Source organism: Monopterus albus, unplaced genomic scaffold (genome assembly GCF_001952655.1).
Source record: "Monopterus albus unplaced genomic scaffold, M_albus_1.0 scaffold38.1, whole genome shotgun sequence".
Lineage (NCBI taxonomy): Eukaryota > Metazoa > Chordata > Actinopteri > Synbranchiformes > Synbranchidae > Monopterus > Monopterus albus.
Genome location: NW_018127918.1, coordinates 1,220,612 through 1,244,021, shown reverse-complemented (window position 1 = coordinate 1,244,021; position 23,410 = coordinate 1,220,612). Strand labels below are relative to the sequence as shown.

The 23,410-nt window shown below is 39.9% G+C and overlaps 1 protein-coding gene across 2 annotated transcripts in view; it reads right to left on the bottom strand.

The window, feature by feature from the left end:
• Positions 1 to 6,504: 6,504 nt before the first annotated feature.
• Positions 6,505 to 23,410, bottom strand: part of trim37 (tripartite motif containing 37) — a 25,263-nt gene continuing 8,357 nt past the window's right edge. Inside the window, exons 9-25 of one of the 2 annotated variants that reach the window (XM_020598417.1) lie at positions 22,827 to 22,894; positions 22,518 to 22,642; positions 22,275 to 22,325; positions 21,435 to 21,516; positions 20,498 to 20,574; positions 19,362 to 19,541; positions 19,108 to 19,222; positions 17,749 to 17,940; positions 17,093 to 17,226; positions 16,787 to 16,869; positions 15,181 to 15,408; positions 13,786 to 14,094; positions 12,611 to 12,760; positions 11,554 to 11,752; positions 11,353 to 11,444; positions 10,780 to 10,890; positions 6,505 to 9,475 (exon numbers count right to left, since the gene is read on the bottom strand). In XM_020598417.1, the coding sequence (XP_020454073.1) occupies positions 9,429 to 9,475; positions 10,780 to 10,890; positions 11,353 to 11,444; positions 11,554 to 11,752; positions 12,611 to 12,760; positions 13,786 to 14,094; positions 15,181 to 15,408; positions 16,787 to 16,869; positions 17,093 to 17,226; positions 17,749 to 17,940; positions 19,108 to 19,222; positions 19,362 to 19,541; positions 20,498 to 20,574; positions 21,435 to 21,516; positions 22,275 to 22,325; positions 22,518 to 22,642; positions 22,827 to 22,894 (2,243 nt within the window). In that variant the 3' untranslated portion in view covers positions 6,505 to 9,428. The remainder of the gene's footprint in view (positions 9,476 to 10,779; positions 10,891 to 11,352; positions 11,445 to 11,553; positions 11,753 to 12,610; positions 12,761 to 13,785; positions 14,095 to 15,180; positions 15,409 to 16,786; positions 16,870 to 17,092; positions 17,227 to 17,748; positions 17,941 to 19,107; positions 19,223 to 19,361; positions 19,542 to 20,497; positions 20,575 to 21,434; positions 21,517 to 22,274; positions 22,326 to 22,517; positions 22,643 to 22,826; positions 22,895 to 23,410) is intronic. The other variant, XM_020598418.1, reaches the window with a different exon arrangement.

Here is a 23,410-nt window from a genome sequence, read left to right as displayed (position 1 = left end):
TTTTGTTACCTTTTTGATGTTAGCTAGCTGTATCCCCCCGCATCAGTCTCTATTCTATGCCGAGCCGGCTGTAGCTTCATATTTAGCATACAGATGTACATGGTATTACACTTTTCATCAAGTAAGTGAATATGTGTGTTTCCCAATCATTTTGTTCATAGTCCTTCAAATAACATAAAGAGAATCTGCCCAGTTTTGGGTCTCAGTAGCCTGAAAACATTTCTCTCTGTAAATAAAGATGCAGTGTCAAGAGACACTCTGCATCAGCACTAGACATCCCAGTCATAAATTCCAGGATAGCTAATCCACTGACGTTGGCTCATATGGTCCCACAGCACCATTAAAATTCAATCTTTTGATCTGATCAAGATGCTCAATGGAGTGCCCGCTCTCTGCTGTCTCTGCACAGCTGAAAGTGCTGCACCAGCTTCACTAAGTCATAGAGACTCAGTCTTTATGCTACCTTTCACACTACTGCACTTGCCTACAACATCTGGCAAAGACATACAGTACAAGACATTTCTTATTAATTATTAATATTCAATGACTTTAGTATACCTAACACAAAACACACCTACATAGTACCTCTTTAATGCTTCATAATTAACTAAAAACTATGTAATCATCAAATAATAACCCTTTTATATGATGATACTATAATGAAAAGTCTCATATTAGTCATATTAATCGCTTTCTGATAAAGCTAATAGCACCCATACCAAGACTAATCAGTGGAAAAGCTTCTGTCACTTTGCATTAAATGTGTAACTTTCTTTCTAATACACATTCTAGCATTACAGTATGCGACCATACTTTATGACCATAAATTAACTATACCACAAATATACTATGAAAAGTAAATTCTGACCCAGGTCAAAACTCTGATTGTCTGTCACCTTCAAAGTACTAAAAATAATTATTTTGTTCCTCTAATTGCTATATTTTTAATTTGTTGTTGAAGCAATTGACCATTAGTAATTAGTAAGCTGACTGGACAATCACTGTTTGGTGGTGGGGTCCACTTAACGATCATATGGGTACATTAATTACTGGCCAACAGTCCCTAACACTGTAACATTGCCGTTTGCTATTTTTCGATTGATGGAGTGAATTTCCAAGTGTCAGGATGTCGGTGTAAACCAGGTTCTGTAAATCATGCCTCCATCCTGGCCCAGTCGAGGCTGACGAAACACCCAGCAGGTGTGATATTAAAAGAGATGATTTATCTGATAACAGCTACTGGTTTGTCAGCCTAGGCACAGAGGGACGTCAGTTGTTTTGTGAGATGTGGACACTCTCCTGTAACCATTCTGTGGACTGACTAGCAAAGAGAACCAGACTCAGTGGAGCAGAATGTACCTCATGGCCCAGAAAGTCCTTGGAGACTTTGTGAAGTGGGTCAAAATAAGGTGTTTTTCTTTTTTGCGAGATTCTTCTTCATTGATAGGGGCATCTAGCTCTGAGGAGTGTACTACTGAGACATTAAACTCAACAAACTAAAGCCACTGGATCCCTCTGTGAAACCATCACTACAATACTGTCTCTAGAAGCGCCGGTTGATGCCCAGAGAAGGGTGAAGTACCAGAAAACAAACCACAGTCGTTGCAACTATTCACTTGGCCATGGATGTGAGTACTACTTGTGACTTTCGAGTGCTAGAGGAGTGTACATATATTAATTCTGTCTTGTAAATGGGTCAGATATTGACTTTAACCAGTCAGATGATGGACTGTCCAAATCTCCCACCCACCACCAGACTGAGGTGGATGTAAAGATGTGTTGTTACTGATCATCCGGGGGGCATCAGCCTCTGCCTTCAGGAGCTGCTAACTTATAAAGGCCTAAAGGCGTTGAACCAGTCTGGCTTTCACTGGAGAGTCACAGTGTCTTGTTGTGGCCTAGCTGCTGTTTCACCCTGCTTTCTAAACTTAGCATGATTAGAAATCTCAGAAAAACACATAAAGATGTCTATTATCAACTTAAAACACAGCATCTCCAATCTGCAGCTTTGATTTTAAATTAAATCAGTATCAGCCTTAAAAACCATTTTGCCAAATCAAACTGTATCAGTAGTTTGTAGGTTTTCATTACAACTCTGCAGGTGTTAGATGATTAGCATGCCGTTAATTAGCGATAAGGAACACGAGTAAACTGAGCTGCTGTTGAGTTTGATCCTCACCTACTGTATAACTGTGTTGCGACTCCTTTAGATCACAGATGTTGTACACAGACCTCTCAGAGCTGTAAACTCCAGAGAAGCACAGCTGCCACAGTGAGACAGAAATGATTTCCTAGGATCTTGTTATAATGACAAAGATTTCTTTTTCAAATGAGATGCTTGTATCAGGAGTGTCCACCATAGTTATAAACAAGGAGAATGTTAAATACATTTATTTGGACCCTGTTATTCCTCTAATAACCATGAATACATGCAGCAAATTTCAGGACAGTTCATCCAATAGTTCAACCACAGTGTTGCCAATGTGGCTAAAACTGTCTTTTGGGTCTTTGGCTGTTCTCTACAAAACTTATGACATAAGAACATTTTATTTCTTCTTACAATGAGACACTTTATTATTATTATTACTACAAAATGCTTGGTGTTTTGTCATTATAACAAGATATTTATTGTTACAATTGTCATTATAACAAGATATTTCTTCTGTTTTTTGTAAATGTTGGCAGTTCTGTGCTGCTCTGTATGGACTAAGATGTTGAAGCATGTTGTGACCACGCAGTAGTTTTCTGCCCCCTGTGATTCGCTGTTGATTTTTTCAAATCACTAATGTGGTTTCACAGCAGGCCTTTAGCATTAATATGAAGCCCACTTTCTGCACTCTGGAGAGAGGCACATACTACAACAGAGCTCAGTGGCAAAGATTCATGAGTTGCATTCACCAAAACCCTGTGAATTAGTTGTACAGTGTTACTCATCATATTGAATATCGCCAGAAGCTGTCACTGTATGAGCAATAAAACGTTCACCATCATTCCTTGTGGTAAATCCTCTATCTAATCTTGAGAAACCCACACTCAGTCACGCTCTGCTGCTTGTATTAAAGGCTCCTCTGAGTCAGACGTTTCCCTCCCCCATGATGAAAGCAAGCAGAGGTTCAGCCCTGCTCTCCTGTCTATCTATAGGGCCCTCTGTGAATCTGCGCTGTGTCTATGTACACAAAAAAAGCTTTTTCTTTTTCTCTGTAAGCAATAATGACGTCACACTAAAAGGCTCTCTGAGGGTTTGTCTTCTGCTGAAGGATGCAACAAAATGTAGTTCTGTCAGCCATAATTTGAAAGGTCACAGAGCTGAGCTGAAGTCAATTTCGCATTCATTTTCTCCATAGAGAGTAGGAGACGTATTCTGCTGCCAGTGGGAAGGTTCCCTTATCTAACACTTACACCTCCTGCAAGAAGAGAGTCTGATTTCACCTTCTTCTTTTGAAAGATGACACTTCTCTACATCACGTCTCTAAGTCTGTGGCCATTTGGTTTAAACTTAAACAATATGCACTTCAGTGGAAAAATGAATGCGAAGCGTTGTTCTTTAAAAAGGAGTCATGAAAAGGAGGCAGAACATTTCTGTTGTACAGCATTCCTCAGCAGTAGGGACATCTGTGTACATTTGAAGAGACTGCCTGGAGTATGCACTCTCTTCAAATTTAGACCGGTGGCTAATGTGAATGAGGGGGGATATGGTGACTGAGGGCTGTGACTGATCTAGGTCCGCAGCCCTCTCCTCATCCTCCAAGTCTGAAGACAAACCCCATGACTGCCTCTTCTTCAACATGCAGGTAAAAAAAAACAAACAGTAAAACATACACTGAGTACCTGTAGTATCTGTGTTCCTGTAGTATATAAATATGTGTCTTGTAACTGGTGACTAATTATCATGTATATAAAGATTAGACCAAGTCTTTGGCTGGTGCCTTTTCTTTCCTCTGTCAGATTGGTTTGTCCCCTCAGGTGAAGTCTGCTCCTCGCTGGCTCATTTTTCTTAGACCACAAAATCACAAGTTATCTGACCACTGTACTGTTAAGAAAAACAACAGGAAACACCATAAATGATCATTCTACACGTTCAGCACTGCGCACAAAAACCCTCAGAGGCATTACAAGTCAACATCAGCCAGTAATACACAGCAAATGCAAGAACTGAGCCCAATAACAACCATTTTGAAAATCGCTAACTCACCCTTTGGTGATTTTTTCCAGCTCTTCTTCAAGTTTAATGTCCGCAAAGTCCTGCTGGCAAACCAAGTCATATTCCAGACTCATGATGGTTTAGACATTGTTCAAACATGGTTGTCAATAGTCTATTTTAGGCCAGGTTTGACAGTGCCTTCCATTCACTGCTTATCCAAGAAGGATGTGATTCCTCTGTTATAACCTAGCCCACCTGAGAGCTATATAAGTTGATACAATGTTACAGGTGACTTTATAGCCAGATGGTCTTGTCTTCGCCCCTGCTGCTGTCCTCCGCGGGCCCTTCCTTGCCATGAATGGAACCTAATGCAGGTGCTGCTAATGCTAATGCTAGCTGACCCTGCTTGAACCTGCTTGCCAGGAGGCTAGCCCTGCCCGGTGTCGCTCCAATGCAGGAAGAAATGTTGTTTTCATGAGTTATTTTCTTAAATTACGTTGTCAATTTTTGACATTTAAGTATTTGCTCACTTCTAGCTATCCTCAGAAATCGGCTTTTACGTTTTTATGCCTTGCTGTCTGCTCACCAGGTGCTGGGTTCATATCGATGGCGTCACAGACAAAATAAGAGAAAAAGCTATTGATTGAAAAGTGATTTTTAATAAATGGAAACTTTGTTTTATAGCCAAGCGGTTATTACAAAATAAAAACATTTAAACATCTTTAAAAATAATTACATTTATTTAGAAATGAAAAAAATTATACAGCCATGTGGCTCACTGGGGCCCCCTGTTGGTGACACCCTAGGTTGCACCCTCTGTATCAACATTTTTCTAACAGCTGCAAATACCAATTAGCTACTTTTATAGAATCTTCATTTGAAAACATATGAAGAACTTCCAAAATTACCACACAACACTCCTTACAAAAAAGCTGTCTCTCTTTATTGGGGTCTTGCAGGATTCACATGTCTGAGTTATTAGCATTTCCACTCCAAACTTCTCGGATGGTTTCATTGAACAAAATCACCCAATGCCCAAAGTTTAAACTATACAACATTTCACAAAAAGCAAAGATTTGAGAAACATTATTACAAATATTTGTAGCATAGCTTTGATTACTCCCCACCCCCTTTAATTATCTCGCAACTACAGAGATTGATCTTTTGAGCGCAAACAATTGGTCCCAAGTTATGAAATTCCCACAGTTGAAAGATCAACAGGAACTCACAGCACCATCACAGTAAAGATTAGGAAGCACAGACAGTTTTCATATAGCAGAGTGAAATGCCAGAAGACAGAGTGAGGAGCAATGTGATGCTGTAACAGGGCTTTCATGTGGTACAGCGCTGTCGGCTGTTACATAAACAGCTTTACAAAAGTGAGCAGTCCTCCACATTCTTTCTATAAAAAGACTCATCATTTCACCCCACTCATAATGTAGCTTTACTCTCTCCTTTCCAGTAGTCATGAACTTGCAGGAAAACAGGCTGATAAAATCCAGAGAGGAGGAAAGAATATGATGGTTCTTCCTCAAGTAATAAAAAGCAAAGTTTAACAGAAAGCACAGAGGGATCTAAATGCCTTTACTTGTTCTGCGACTCTTCAGCTGTTTTGAATATATTTTTAGTCTCTTTATGGTGATTGTGCATCTGTGTTGAGTCTGCTTATGACAGTTTTACCATTTCTTTTTAGTGGGCTACAGTCTCTTTGTGATTTTGTGATTGTTTTTTACAACTTTTTAGTTGTGTCTCTGTATGGTACTTTATTTTTAGTTGGTTTGAGTTAGGGCCTCTGTCCCCAACCTGATGAAAGAGTGCATTACAATAGTTCACAGTTTTGCCAACAATTTACAGTAACTGATTGACAGTAATCACTCGCCATCGTGCACACAGAAGAAGCAGACTGACAACCTCACAATACTCAGATTTCAGAACAGAGATGAAAGGAATTAATATACAGTAGCAAAAGGACATGGATATACTGTAATAATACTTTTTGCACATCACCCATTTCCAAAATCTAAACTCAGCAGCTCCAAAACTTATGACAATCCTGATGATTTTGGACAGGTGTCATGTTATAAACTGAAGATCACAAAACAGATGCTCTCATTATTATCCAGACTGTTGTAAGCATCTGCAAACTTTCTGCATCAACCTGGTTATTTAACCAGCTGAGACGATGGCCGAAACAAAAATCAAACCCAGACTGAATCAGCACTGTTCTTCTTTTAAGCAATCTAAGCAAAGAAACCTCTTTTGTGATCATCTAAATGTTTATATTTTTACATTAGGACATCACTGTGACAATCTGTGATCCAAAAGCAAAGTAATATGAAACAGAAGACAAGAGAACATGGTCATTTCAAGGGTCTTAAAACATATTTATTACACAAAAAGAAAACGCACATGAAATAATGCAGCCTTTGACACAACAAGCACAACTAAGTAGAGCCTGGTTGCTCTTTCCCATGCCTCCATCATAGACATGGATGTGTGAAGCAACAATCTAAGAAAGGGGAAAAATACAATCAACTGGACTGGAATTTTAAGGTGAATATATTTCAAACATCACATCACTCTGGTGTATTTCAGTTTGACAACATGTTTCTCCTCTTTCAGTCCAGTCACTAAAGACATGCATTTTCAGGGACATGAACAGCAAGCTCTTACAATTTTATTATACCATGCCAAGATATTTACAAAGTAAACTAAAGACTGTAGAAGTGTACACTAGGTATTATTTCTTTGATCTAAAGATTTAAGTGTGCTTCAAAATAAGTTTATGGCTCAGTGAAGAGGAAAGGCTCTACTTCTTATAACACAGCAGGTCAATGTGACCTTTCCCTAAACACATTTTCTCCCAACAATGTCAACTATTTTGCAGCAACCTCTGACATGTGTTTGCTATGTTTGGTGGGAGCACTGAGGTGAAAAATGATCTATCCATGAAGAAAATCCAGTGAAGGAGTGAGCGGTCAGCACAGTGGAGGACATGTTACATAACTACATATATTTTTAAAACCTTTGTTTTCAGGTTCTGAGAACTGAGCTTTTTATTTTGTCCAGGTTTAAGATTTCAGTCTGAAATATATTCCTCCCTGACAATACACTACAGCTGGAATTTAATTAGTGAAAAAAATTCTTTTCAGAGATGCACATCACAGTTTTCATTAGAAAGGCTTTCTATTGAAGAGTTCCAAGTATTTCACTGTTTGTTCTATGCAGGATTGAAAACCAGTGCCAAAATGTCACTTTCCAGAGCTCCACAAAGAAAACTGTTCAACAAAAAAATGTATCTACAGCATATTTTAGATTTTTATGAAGAAAAAAAAACTGTGGTTCCAGCTACTAAAATACTATTTTTCTAAGTTTCTTACTTTTAGATGATAAATAATTTGGACAAATAATAAAGAAAACAATCATTGCTGCAGTTTTAGCCTCACACTGACCTTCATTATATTGGTATGGGGGCAGAAATCCCAAAATCACAACAACCTCCATTGCCAGAGAGCACTCCAAGGAACTGAGATTGTTTTTTCTTTTTTCAATTTGGATGAACAGACACCTTAAGAATGCTTAGCTGTGCCTTTCAGCACTGAACATAAAGTAGGTATATACTTCCTTCACGGCAGACATTTTACATGTAGGAAAAGTGCAGGTGTTACTAATCGGATTAGTTAAAGCTGCATTCTATAGGGCCTTGGTGATTGCATTGGTTCAGTGTCACACTTTCCTATTGTGAAAAGTCAAAATATATAATGTTAAAATGGAATAGAGGTATTTTTGCACTGACGGCTGATGGAAAAGAACTACTCTGACATCACTGACTGCGGCCAAATGTACAACCTGTCTCAGAGTTTGTACCTGTACAGAGCAGTGCTGTTTTATTCAGTGTTAATTTAAGTCTGAAAGAGAGACTAATGCCATGCCAGCACAATAGGAACTGAAGAGATGAGCAGATCATTTTGTTAGCTGTGGACAGAGGTAGGTTAGCTGGAAACTAAATTCCAATCTTTATGCTAAGCTAGCCAGCTAGAAGATGCATCTTTATATAAAGGAGCTCAGATGGTCCTTTAAATTAATAATTCTCATTTCTGTAGCACATAAGCTAGTGCAGAAGCTCTCTGTGGGTGCAAGCATTCGTGCAAGCTGCTCTTGCTCCAGTCAGTGCTGTCCAAGCAGATGTTGAAGCAAAAACACTCAAGTGTGAACTTTGTCATGGTGTCAGTTCTGCTGCATGCCCACAGAAAGAAACAGAGTTGCATTTTATAATCCATGTGATTCAGACATGATTTAGCCTTTTCAAATGTCAAACAGACACACATTGTAGTTGCTGATGATACTGTTATTAAAGAGTGAAGACATCTACATAAATAACCAGAAAAGCTCATTGAACACTACAGGTTTACCTCAGACAAAGAAGCACTCAAACTGAGCAGTCAACAAATTGCAGTGCCACTAAAACTAAGTGGCTGAGGAATGAATTAATTCTTTCAAGCACCAACACTGGGGGAGGTGCAGGGACATAGCTGAAGGAAGATGAGTATGTGTAAAAACAGAAGCCCAGAGAGGCTCAACTAAACAGTACAGCATTATAAAACACTAAACTGTTATTGATAAGATGTACATAATCTGTAGCCTATCATTTTGTCCGATTTGCAAAAGCATTTACACACTGAGAAGGTAACTGACTTGTGCTGAAAGTTAAAGTGACTAGATGTCCTGCAGACCAGGGAAAATGTTACATCGCCAGTGAACAAAATAAAAACAACAAGATGCATGAACAGTTTTTATGTCCTAAACATTTTTAGAGATTCAGTCATAGTAGTTGTCATGTTTTCCTCTAATATATTTGAAGTGACCATGAAAGAAGTGAAAGTATGTACATTGCTAAATGCAGCAGGGTAAAAACATGCGACTGCCAAGGTCATCACTGAACAGTCAAATCGCAGAGTGTAACCAGAAATACAGTGCAAGTCCAGTTTTAAAGGAGGTGACAAAAATGCTACGTTGGTTCTTCTTAAAAGGGGTAGTTTCATTATATTGATATTAATGGCACTGATATTATCTGTTCATATGAACAGTCAATACATACTCATTAAAGTTTCAGTTTTTGAAGAAATGGGTCTGTTTTGTCTTCATTTTACTTTCATGCATTACAAGCAGCTTCTATTCTACACATCTGTGTAACTGGCACGTGTGTTGTGTCCTGCCGGTATTACATCACTGTGTGGCCGCTGAGTATAAAGCAGTGGCCTGCCAGGTCTGACAGACTCACAGGGAATCACCTGTCAGTTGGCAGACTCATGTCATCAGACAGAAGCTGCTCACCTGGAAGAAGGAAGAGGAGATATACAGCAACTCATCTGTGTGTTCTTCATTATGTACACTCAGTCTGGGCTCGAAACAAAAGTTTCTGTACAGCTGAAGTGAAGTATTTTAACATGGTTGGCAATAAAAGCACAGGTATAAGATATGTGGACGCCTGCATACTCCCAAATGCCTACACATTAAATAAATATAGGCAGTAGTAACACACAAACATAATTCTTCCACCATCACCAAACAATCTGTTGGCACTGTTTTTATAGGACTGTCCTGAACGGCATTTTTTGGGCTGACGCCTCCATTCTCAGCTGAGATCGTGCTGCAATGTGTGTAAGCTATAGCCCTTTTCAGACATGAGATATGCAACGTTGCTGCTTCGTCAGTCTGCTAAAGTGACATCTTTTTATCATTCAGACATAGAGCACTTTTACCTTATGCTCCTCAGGGCTTCATTCAAAAATATCCATGATAATAAACAAGTCGAGTGCACAGGGACTATACTCAAAGTGCACATCACATCACATAAACAGAGTACGTATACAGTAGAATATTGCATGTGATATGATGTGTCACCGAAAAACAAGACTTTCAAGAAATGAGTGAAATCCCAGAAATGCCATGACAGACCTGGTCCTTGTAATGACACACATACACTGTGAAATAACAATTTTGCAAGTTCATTACATGTCACACATGGGTCTAATAGTCTTGGTTACAGTGTTCGTCAGACTGTATATGAATTATGAGGCATGTCAGATGGTGCAATGAAAGCCTGGTGAAACATACTGTTAGGTGTAAATAGAAAATAAAATACAGATGCTAATAGAGAAATGTCATCAACTCGCTTCATCCATCTGTGCTGTCCATGATTTGAAAACCGAAAAGCAAAACAGTGAATAGGCTTTGCTGACAGCATCGACACTTCTACACATCAAATTACCTCAAAAGAGGTGCATGAGTGAGAAGCTGGTCACAGCAAAGGACTGCAAAGTGAACCTTGTGGTCAGTGTTTACAGAAGTAGTGTTACACTAGCCCACTACTCTATTCTGTGTAATTTTATATAGCATTCATATTAACAGTTTCTATCACAGCAGCAGTGACAATGTGGAATTTTAATGCCTAAATTTGACATCGATTGTTTCTCACAGTGCAAACTCTGATAGACAACCACAGATTTCACCACATTTGTCTAATGATTGTCATCTTTTGTCAGGAACACCACAAAATCACATAATACGAAGGAGCTGTTGATGTTTGACCTCAGCTGACTGTGTGCAATATCATAGACATTCTTTGTGATGGTTACCTGTGCACGGAAGAGTCTGGTTGTCGTAGCAAGAGTTGTTACTCTGCAGGCCCTCGTCCTCAGTGTCACTGTCACTGCTTGTTGCTGCTACCAGGACAGATTGCGACTGATCTACAGACAGTACAAGACAGGAGGCACTCAGACCTGTACAAACACACTTTAGCTAATCATTTTAAGTGCCGCTGACATGCCCGCAGAAAACGATGTGTAGGGTTAAGATAAATCAGTAAGGGTGGAACAATATTCACCTTTAGTACACTCACATACTGTAAATACACTTTAGACACACCAGCAGTGTCACGTCACACATCAAGAGTTATTGCATGGCTGATGTTCTATGCTGTGAATGAACATTGCGGTTTACTTAATTTCACAGTATTACCAGGATATTAATTGTATATTTTGTCTGACAAAATGAAATATAAATGGAGCATCAGAAGAAGCTTTTAATAAGTGCTCTTAAAATGAGTTTCAACAACACAGTGAAGACTTTTTCTCATTATCAGGTGGCTATTGCTGCAACTGTTAAACAAAAACAAATGGATTTCTCAGAGTGCAAGATGGTGAACCAACCTTCATTTGACTGTGGTTGTGCAGAGGCCCCCTCCAGCAAGGACTGATGGGGGTTTCCTGAGCCTTCAGATTCACAGTCCACCATGGTCGGCCTGCGGTACAAAAAATGAAAGAGTTATAAAACAAGAGTTGGAATGACACAGCTGTCTGCTGTAGTTGAATGGCTACATTTTTCCAATGGAAAAAAACTCTGCGTCACACCCTAGGCTCCTACTGCCACAGTTCTTGCTGGAAGTCATGTAGCTTGGTCCACCCAAGGAGAAGATGTCATCCCTGGGCCCAGAGGCTCTGTATAGCTGCTGGTCCAATGGGTACTGCTGCTTGGAGGTGGAGGCCCGCTCTGATGATGAGCTGCTGAGAGACATGAGGGGGCTCTGGGTGCCGTCAGCCTTCAGCACCCCTGGAGCAGAGATACAAGCAAAGTAACACATTGGAAAGATGTGTTTCTAGTTTTGCTTTGTTTTTCAGCTCAATCCCGATCGATTTTTCATCATCACTGGCGACTTCAGTCATACAAATTTAAAGATGGCAGGGTAAGTTGTAGTATTTCTTGATTATATCAAACTCTTAGATGATATTTAGCCTCACATAACAATAATAATCATCACATTGCTCACAAACAGTACAAGAGTGTACAGCTTCTTATCAGCTGATCAGGAAACTGAACTTACCGTAGCTGCAACACATCATGGGTACACAATTGTTTTTCCAAAGACTAATCGATTTAATTTAATCAACATCATCAACTAATTTAGGCACAATTATGAGGTTTCTTTCACTAAACAGGCAGCATGCAAGCTGCAATGCCACTGGTTTCAGTGTAGAAAGCAGACAAGGGAAGAAATCTTTTGAAATAGCAGATGTGCAGTGGGAATTGTCAAATGCAAAAACAATGGGTCGTAAAAATTCAGAGTTTGTTGTAAACACTGTTTGAAATAGTGACATACAAACTGTAAAACAGAAGTACATATAAAAGCCCATTGTGCACCACCTGACCAGCACCAGACACAGTAAGCGACTGGCTGGTGATTATAGTGCAGTATTTAACAGTGGGTGGAAAAAACACCAACACAGCTCCAAATTAATGCTATTGTTGCTTTAAATATGTTGGATGAGAAAAGAGCTCGCCATATAAAGATATTATGTCTGTGTGGTATTTACACTTACACTGTGTTTCTACCACCTCCAAAATGCCTTAAAAAAAGCTTAGAACTGCAGGTTTGAATAGTAACATACTGTAAGTTAATAAGCTACTGACCTTCTGCACCTCCTGACCCCTCTTTAGGATGCAGACTGAGATCAGTGGCTGCCTCTGCTCCTCTCAGGTCCCTGTCCATCTCGTTTGGACTCCTCCTCTTCACAACCAAAGAGCCACAGTTGTCCAGGACAGGGGAGAGAGATTTCCTGGCTGCACACAAAAAAAATTTGCCTCAGGTTACCTCAGGTCTCCTGAACCAACAATTGTGAAGTCACATGTTACACTTATTGGTTATGTGATGCAAAAAAGACAATAATCCTGCCGGCATGAGTTCTATGAGTCTAATCCATTTAAAAGCTGCGCTGCCTTAGTATTTTGGGCTTGCATGCAATCCAGTGTTTACTGAGATACTACTGATATCCAAAGGACATGTATCTGAAGTCCTAAATAAACAGATGACAATCCTTTATCTTATTCAATTTTTTTAGCCATAGTTCCTTGGTGATATGTCTCAAGTACTTTGGTGAACCTCAGTTTGTGAAACAAATATTCATAAGCATAATCATGAACTTTATTGCCAAGTATTTCAAGAACACAAAGAATTTGACTCCAGCTCAATGGCCCCAAATGTGCACAACATAAAAACAAAATAAATACACAATACATACAAGTTAAAAAAAAAAAATCACAAGTTAAAAGAACAACATAGCGTGGGTGAGAGGGGTCTGCAGAAATGCTCTCTGCCCTGTTTTTGACCTGTAAGGTGTACAGGTCATCGATGAAGGCTTCCTGGATCTATTATTCAAACTAGAACATGAACATAGGGGGATTCTCCACTGTCACTGAATTCACCTTTATGGTAAAGTCACTAAATCATTAAAGCCAGTAGGGTTATTATGCAAACAGTATACATGTCCTGATATGATAAAGAAAACCGGTGTTCTGGGTGTTAATATTTGTTTGCCATGACACTGGTGGATCTCAGTGGTGAACTGAAGTCTGGCAGTTCTGTTTTTGCAGAATACCTGAGATGACTGGTAAAGGAATAAACCACACAACGGTTTGTTTTTATAAGCCGACACATTTAGTCTGGCCACCAATGACTTTGCCGTGATCACAGACATTTTTTCCATCAGCACATAGTGGTGTGAAACTAGAAGCGGTACGGTTTCAGCATTTTCAGGCTTTCACTTATTCAATTCACTTTTTCAGAAAAAAGATTGAGAATTTCTCACCAGGGCGGCATGGCCTAGATCGAGCTGCAGATGGTCTCCCCAACAGGTCCAGCTCACTGGGCTTACGACAAGCTAACAGCTCTGAATCAGTATGGTGAGAGGGTACCTCCTCCACACTGAAGGCCTCTGATGGGCCCAGCTTGGGCTCAGTGGAGCCCTGAGCCTCCAGCACTTGACTCTTGACATCAGACATCTTGCTGCGGACCTCAGCCATCTGAGCCTTGAGGCGGATCAGGACCCCTGAGTCTGGAGCTGATCGTCGCACCACCTGAGGACGTCGCTCTTGTTCTTTCCTGGATTGAGGAGGAGCTGAAAGAGACAAGCAATGCATGAGTAAAATGCTGAAAGAAATGAACAGCTGAAGAAAATGTATTCTTTGAGAAACTGCTGACTCTTAACTTTCATTTACTTTGCTGTTAAAACAGGGATGGCCAGATGACAGTTTTTTGGCTTTCAAAAATAATTCAAATATATCAAATGGCACAAAATCAATAAACAGACCTGCCATGTTTGGTTACAAAATGTTATTATGTGGCTCTTATCTATTGCCTGTCAGTCCTGGAAGAGGAAGCCCTCTTCTACTGTTCTTCCTGTAGTTTTCCCATTTCCCCCGTTAAAAGGGGTATTGTGGAGTTTTCCAATTCATGAACCTAAGGGCAGAGGGTGTCATATGTTGTATTCATATTGTGAAGACCCTTGAGGAAAATTTGTGATTTGTGATATTGGGTTATACACATACTCCCATTTTAATCAGCCACATTTTCCACTGTATATAATTTGTTTTGTAATGCAAGATGAGGATGTGTATTGCATTGCACAATTGTGTGAACAAACAAAACTGGGATGAACTCAAATAAACAGGGCTCCATAGCTCCACTAGAGGTCACAGGGCACCTTTAAGACTGCTTTCTCCTGTATATTATATCTGGGGAGGTAAGTCATTGAAGTTTGGTTTCCTCGACTTTGCAACGTTTGTTACCACTTTTATTCGATTTATTTGGTTTGATACATTGGCCTTGTATGTTCTGAACTTCAAACGATTTCTCTGTGTGGCTCCTTGAGATTTGGGGAAGACAACTTGTTTTCAGGCTGTGCATTAGCCACATCCAGACAGGTCATAAATCACTGCCTACACCAGAAAAAGCACAACATCTCCGATGGTCTCAATCACTGGGGAGAATTTAAATGAAACATCAGATTAATATTTTCTCACAAATGTGAGGCAGAATGAAAAAGTTATGTCAATGTGTCTTAAAAAAAAAAAACCTCTGTCAACCATAGCTGCTGTAGGGATTTGTTATTTTGGAAGGACCCTGTGTGAGAGTTAAAGGGTATTGATTCTCACTTTAGCTAGAATGATTTGTTGTTAGTCATCTGAGGGCTATGTTTACAGACCTTGGGTGTGCAGCATGGACACAGGAGGCCGAGGTTGAAGGCCCCACAGAGACTCCACGCTGCTGCGCTCCTTCAGATCCAGCAGCTGGATCAGGATGACGGGGTCAATCTCTAGGAGGCTGCTGCTACCTGGCCCGACAGCACCACCAGCAGTAGCTCCACTACTACTGGCAAAACGACCTACAGCAGCACCGCGACGTAAGGAATGTACACTGGAGCTGGATCCACCTGCAAATCAAACAGAAGGCAAGAGTTCATTATAGTTCCTATATGTTACATATGGGGTTACAGCTTCGACCAAAAGATTACTTCACTGATTAAAAATCCACTGCAAGTGAAATAAAGTCAAGGTAAAGGTTGGGTCATGCAGATACGACTTCTCTTACTTTAGAATATTGTGGTAAATGCAGACAAAAGTGCACTGAAAATGTCTTTCTCCAAACAAAGAGAGGTGTTGCAGCCTGTAATTTTACAGTTGGAAATTTTTATGGAACATTCATAGTTTGATATCACTGAAATTTCTTTAGAACAAAGATTAATTCATTTTATTTATTTTCCATATCACCCAGCCCTATTAGCATCTCTTTGTAAACAGCACATTTCAGCTTTTCATGTAAAAAATTCAATTACATAAATTTTGTGCTGCCAAAATTCTCTATCAAAAAATTTGATAAAACATTTAGGCTAAACTGTTTTTACTAGCACCAAAGAAACATTGAAATATATATTATAAAAAAAATCACTACACTGTGGGACCTGAAGAATGTGCAGAAACATTTTGGTGAGCTTGACTCTTAACAGAGCGAACACATACAGCCCCCACACACATGTACAGACACCAAGTGTTTCTATAACAGCTCAACTCATCCTCTTCATGTCTTGCAATACCAACACAGCCAAGCTCACTGAAGGAGCTGCTTCGAGGCCCACCATTGTACTACTATGTTCAGATTGTGCAGTTGTCAAACAAAACAGATCTGATTCTGTAAATTCTCAAATAGTGACAGAGTATTCTATTTGCCTCAGCTGAAGATAGAATAAGTCCTTTATCTGTGGCACAACATTAAATATTTGATGGTTTCATGCTTACTGAAGGAGCTGCTTCGAGGCCCACCATTGTACTACTATGTTCAGATTGTGCAGTTGTCAAACAAAACAGATCTGATGCTGTTCACTGTTAATACAAATTAAAACAATACTGCCAGGGATGCAATCCCTTCAGTTCCTTGAAAGATTTTATTTTCAGTCATCTACCAAAATGCTGTTCCTTCAAACAACTGTTTAGCACAGAAAAACAAACGGAAAGCACTACTGGCTGTATACATGTTGAGAGTGCAGAAAAGTCACACTGGTTGATTTGTGTAAAAATGGAAGTGAATCAACTGATCTGTCAAACTATGGATTTCATAAAGATAATTAGAATTTGATGTGTGACATTTGAAGATTCATGAGCCATCGGATCTCTCTTAATAAATAAAGAAGTAATAGCTTATCGCCTGATATAATCCAAAACAAAAAGGGCAAGACACTGGGTATCTGCATAGGTGGATGCATTTGGAAATGTGAAGTAATTTGGTTGTAGATCATATTTATGTGTAAATTAAACCTGTTGCTCCAGCCAAGTCATTAGGAAGCTCTCCTTCTTCTGTCTCCAGGTTCCCAATGAAATCTACATCATTCTCTCCTGACCTGCGCAAATATACAGAAACAAATAATAAGGTATCCAGTTACCATCAAATGTATTCTGATTAACCTTTTAAACCCCTCTGCTCCAGCTTGGCAAGGAAACTGGGGCCTCTATAGTCTAATTATACAGTAGTTTTACATAAATAAAGCAAAATGCAAAAGTTATTTAGGTTTCTGAATCTTAAACAATACAATACATTAAGAGAATGTGAGAACTTCTGCTCACATGGTCTCCTCATCTATGTCATTCTCCTCAGTGTTGCTGGTGGCTGTGGAGCTCCCTGAGGTGCTGCTGCCATCCAGCGGGTTCACCTCCTCCTCCGTCAGACAGTCCACCTCCAAGTCACCGTCCGACAGCTCCTGATCAACACAGTGACTGTATGATCACACCAGGCTCACTGCTAAAACTATTTACATGTCCCAAATATTTACTGTGACAGGAATGTCCCAAGCCCCTGGTTACACACCCCATTAAAACATCCCAATGCACTCAGTTAAAACTCTACAACTACTTTTCCACACAGCTGAGCCACAGGACAACATGAACACATAAATAACAAAAACAAATTCTCAGTGCCTCACTTTTTTTTCCTTCGTTGAAAGCAATGCTACTTGACATTAGGTAGAGCTGCTTGCAGTAAAAACAGAACAATGATTTTTGCATCTACATGTTTTCTTTTCTTGGTTGCTCAACCTTGGTATTTTGCTAAAGATGAGGACAGGCTGAATAAATTATGTCCCAGCCTTGCACAATACGGTGTATATACAAACGGAGACTCTGCTCTCTGTAGGTACACAGGTAAACCCAATGGAAAGACATCAAAGTAGAGCTCAATAAGTAAACCAAAAGAAGCAGTCTAGTGCAGTACATTCTATCCTTACATTAGAGTCATCGTGCTGCGTCCTCTCTTCTTCTTCGCCTTTTTTAGGGCTGGTCAAAGAGGTCTGGATGTCGTCGTCATTCTTCATTGAGTGAGGGTCTCTTTCAGAAGCCGTGGTCCCTGCAGCGAGCCTCAGGTCAGGGGGCGAGGAGCTGCGTGATGTTTGACGGCGAAACAGCTCGATGGCCAGCCTCTGAAATTAGAAATCTGAATCAGTTCAGGAGGACTGAAGCTTACTCAGAGCAGTGAGGAAAAAATGACTAAGAAGGCAGTTACACATATAGAAACACGCGCACACACACACAGATTTGCAATGGATTATGTAATAATCTCAAACATTCTAAAAGTAAATGTTACTTATGAAGTAAGGTTTTGAGTATAAGACTGTTGTACTTGACTATAAATATAATATAAAAAAATGATCTAGGCCTTCATTTGCACTTATTGTTCAAAACCATTCATGATACCATTTAAAGTTATCATGACGAAATGCACACTCTCAACAAATCCAATCTTGCTGTACATTAGTTGTTCTCAAACTGCCTACAATCACTGCCTACCAAACCACAATACCACATTTGAAGTTATAATCCCAGACATTTTCATGAAGAATTCCTGTTTTTAATAACATTTATGGTCACTATTTTCCAGCAATGTCACATCAATGTACTTTACTGTACATTCAGTAATTATCCCATTATTTAATGGATTTCATTATTTTGGATAAAGTGGCCGTTTACCTTAATGTACAAAAGGCACAGCAGGTAACAATGCAGCTTGTAATCAAGCATTAATGTGTGTAATTTAATCTCAGTGATAGCGGCCTCACTGTTGTTACAGTTATCTCTCCTACCACTGCATCTGAATTGTATTAACTTACTGATAATACAGAACACACATCTCCTTCTGTTTTTATCTTTAATATACCGACATAGATTCAGGATCTTCTTGCCCCAGTTGGCTCAATATTAAAACAGAATATAATATTCAAACTGCATGTTTTTATATCTGACCCATCAAACAAACATTCTGGCTGACAGAACATCATTTTATATACATGTACTGAAAGTGTCACCTAGCATATTTGGTGCGTTTGGAAACATTGGGGTCTCCACTCTATTCTAAAGTAATATTCTTTGTGTTTGAACAGTGCTTGGGTGCCAAACATAGGCTTGTCACAGACATCAGTGCTGTAGTGACTGATGCACCAGTGGATCAATGATGTTTAAAGGTTTAAGAGGTGAAAATCTACCCAGGTGCCACAACTTCACAAAGCTGTTCTCACCTGGAAATCTAAAAACCCAAGTGAAAACACACACACACACGCACACACACACACACACACACACACACACAGTACCTCCTTGAGGTTGTTGATCTGCTGTATGTAGCCGCTCTGGGCTGACTCCAGCTGGCTGATGTACCAGTACTGATCTCTGCACTTCTGGAAGAAGGTGGGTGAGCGAACCTGATAGCTGTGCAGCACACAAAGGAAACAAGCACTATAACAACAGACCTGCTTTGCTGCATTGCTTGTTTCTAGAATATGTGAGTGGTGCAGGTGAGCATGCTCTGTAGGATGATGTGGGGGTGTGTGAGTGTGTGTGAGCTCACCGGAGGACCAGTGTGTCGGTCTGCATGTTCAGGTAGCCCTCACTGGCCAGGAGGTCCAGTCTGAAGAAGCGATTGTAGCCCCAACATTCACCAACCTCAAAGTCTGAAGCAAACTCCCGAATGATGTTCTTGGTTGGGTCACTAGAGGCTTGATGGACCATCTCCACACGGTACTCATACCTACACAGAACCACAGAACTCCTGAAGTCCACTGTCATCTCCATTGTTTTGAGTGTGTTCAGCTGCGACTACACCACAGGGCCAGCTGTTCAATTTCCTTTCTGTATGCCAACTCATCCCCATCATGGATGAAAATGACCATTGTGCTGTGTGCGAACTTCAGGAGTCTAACAGATAGGTCTCCCAAGGTGCAGTCATTGATGTATAGGGAGAACAGCACACATCCCTGGATGTGATTTTCCCCAGCCTCACCCGCTGCTTCCTGTCTGTACTGTACGTCTTCAGAGTTTGTGCTGTTTAAGTGTTGCTCAGTCCGAGCAGGATCTCCCGATGTGGGATTAATTGGCCAAAAATGATGAAACTGCTGCTGGTCATTAAAACAGCTTTGCAGCTTGCAAATAAAAAAAAAAACAAGTAGCAACGGCGTGCTTGCTCCCTTTAGAATACAAACAAAACAGAAGTGATACTTTCTGGCACCAAGAAATGAGAATTTCTTAATTTATTTCTTTATTATTATTATTGTTCTTTAAAATCTCGATGTCCTTCTTGATGCCAAACCTCTCAGCTGTGAGTACCAATTCTGGTAAATCTGACTTTAGTAAACATGTTCCAAGGCTCACTGAGGACTTGTGATGTGCTCAGACCCATATTTCATTCACAAGCAACTTTAAAAGCATTTATGTTGCCATTCAATAATGAGTACTGCATTCTTTATAACTGAATAATTTATGTGTATGTGCTTTCCTGTGTGCTTATTAATGGCTCTTAAATTTCTGCCTGCAAATAAAATCTTCTAAATATGACACCTAAAGCCCAGGCTTAACTATGAAGAAAAATGAGAAGTTTACAAAAGATTTGGTTGAGAAAGGTGGGGCTTGAAGGAAAGAAAGAATTGCAAACTAAAAAGATATTCACTGCAGAGAAAGAAAGGCCCTTTACTAAGAAATAACTCATACTTGGATGTTTCAGGGAGTCCAGCAGACAGTTCCAAGAACACAGACAGGTAGTTTCCACGGACCACACCATTACCATCCTGAGGAAACACATTACAAAATTACTAACAGAGACACAAGCACTGGCTTTGGAAAATATTGGAGATTTTGTAATTTCCAGAACTACAGTAGACAATAATCATCATGTGGCAAATAAAAAAAAAAAATAAATAGGGAATATCATTCTTCCACTCTATTCCAAAAATACTCTAAGTATCATTTCCCATGCTTAAAGTCATTAGATACATTTCATGAAAAGACACAAATTGCCAATTTTAGGTTGAAGAACTCTTACTGGTGCATACTCAAGTCAAGTGTTTAGAACCAGTGAAACTTTTTTTAAAACTCTACACAAAAGAGGGGTTAAAACTTCACAGCCACTTACACCTGTCCTAGAGAGAAAACACTTTTCCACTATTCATGTCAGCAGTGAGACAACTGGACCCAAAGCCCACAGCTCAGAAGCATTTGCTACTTTTATTATATTTATGTTATTAGTTTTATTATGCTATCTTTGTGACGTTTATGTTATTCACATTGCAAATAACAATAGGCTATGTGCTGTGTTTGTAAAACCAGAGCAGACCTGCTCATCTGTGTGGCAGTACAACAGTGTTTTGGGGGGGATGGAACCTCTTTTTGTTGTCTATAAACTTGTTCTCAAACACAAGAGTATTTCCTATACATTTCACAGTAGGCACCGTTTACACTGCCAGAGGTGATCAGAGTGAAACACTTAATGTCCATTAGCTAAGCTAATGGGCTGCTGGTTAGAGATCTTCACAGATCTAAGAGTGGTATTGATCTTCACATCTAATTCTCTACCAGAACCCAAATAAGTGCATTTCCCAAGAGTCAAATTATTTCTATATAAGGGAACGATAGAGAGTTTCAAACTCACTGGGTAGACTTTAAGTCTCCAGCAGAGCCCAGATATCTGTAGAGGAGGGCTGTACACCGGATCAGCCCGCTGCCTCAGGGTGCTACAAACACACAGACACTCATATCAAACCTGGTCCACAAATTGGCAGCTGTGACAAAGCATTCCCATTTGAAGCTGTTATGTCATTTTTTACTCAAGTGATTGCAACATCCCATAAGCTTTGCTCCTTGCTTTTTCTTTTTTGTTAGATTATCTTTTGGGGACTTGCTGGGGCCCTTCAGGTTTAACAAGTCTCAGCTTTCATCACAGTGAAAAATGCACTTGAAATAGATTCAGTGGTGGGTGGATCTGCTTCAAAGTGCTCCTCATCCTCTTTGTCAACAGCCACTGAACCCCACTGACTTTCTATTCTCAGGTATTTTATTTATGTTTTGCACTTTGTCAATTTCAGATACACAACACGGGATAAAGAGAAAGTTTACAACCACAGTGAATACAACTGCTGCTGGCTACTCTGGGTGGCAAATATCAAGTAATACTGTTTAGTAGCAGTAGGTAGTAATGAAAGATGCAGCCAAGTTCCACAAAGCTGAACAGCACCTCACTACATTTTTAACTCAGGCACTAATAACAAGTGTAAACACCTCTAAAGGTGGGGTTGTGAATCAAAACCAACTAGATCATATAAAAGTAATCTGATGCATCAAAAGGCAAAAACGATTATAGGTGTTCCAAATGATGACATGCCAATCAAAGAAGAAAAATGCTGCATCAAACAGAATTATTCACTAAGATACACACAGCTCAAATGTAAATAGTACAGAGGTCACGTTATTTTCTGCTGTAGCAGCTATTTACCTGAAGTTGACCAGAACAAAGGTGCTTGAGTCATAGGCAGGAACCAGCTCACTGAAAGCACAGAGGATGGATGATTACACACAAAACAAACAAAATATGGTTTTCTGTCACTGCCGGGCTATAGTCTTGTGCTTTATCATGATTTATAATAATTAATCATTAATGGAAATATTTGGGAATGCAGTTACACTACTGCTAGACCACAAGAAGTAACCTGACCTTTCCGCCAGCTGAGCAGATTACCTGGTGAAGTCTGGAGGGACCGGGGTGGTGACAAAGGACTGCATAGGTTTCCGATGGACCTGCTGGAACATGAGCAGGATTTCTGGGCTCTTGGAGATGAGTTCACTCTTACTACAGGAGTGAAGCTGTTCAACACACAAACAGCAAGATCATAATGTTGTAGCTACCAACATGCAGCTAAAACATCAACAATGGCATGTTGTTTCAGGAAGGTCGGCACACAACCCCCCTTGTTGTTTTGCACAGCAAACTGGACAACATGCAATACAGCTGAAAGACTGGAGGCCTAAGCTGTTGTAGACTACCAACCTGATGCTCCACCTCCTGCAGCAGAGACTCTAGCAGTTCCGTCTCCTGGGTCAAGGACGTCTTTTGGCCTGGTGGGGAGGAATGCGTTTCTATTTTCAGTGCACTTATCTTGAATGTCAACTCTTATGGAAGCTGGTGAGTGTGAGTGGGTGGGTGTTGTGTATACGGGAACCAAGTGCATGCATCCATTCAGTCCAAATAAATATTTCATACGTACATTACCCATAGGCACCTCACACTACTTCCAGGAGGGAATCTGCATATTTTGTTAAGATCCCAGCCATCAGACATATTTTGTGCCAGTTAGGGTGTTTTATGCCAACAAGAGCCCTTTTTCCTATATCTGATAAAGTCATGACATGACAGATGTTTATGGAATGAACCACATGCTCACGCAGTACTTGGCATTTATAATGAATTTTAAAACTTTCCCTGCCATTTAGGTCTTAATTAATGACACTCATGAGCTCAAGGGTGCTCACTCCCTGTATTTCTCACAGTGAAACCCCAAATAAAGTCTGTCCTTAATTCCCTTTTACTCACTTTTGACACTGAAAGCATTCTGCTGTGCCATCACTTACTCA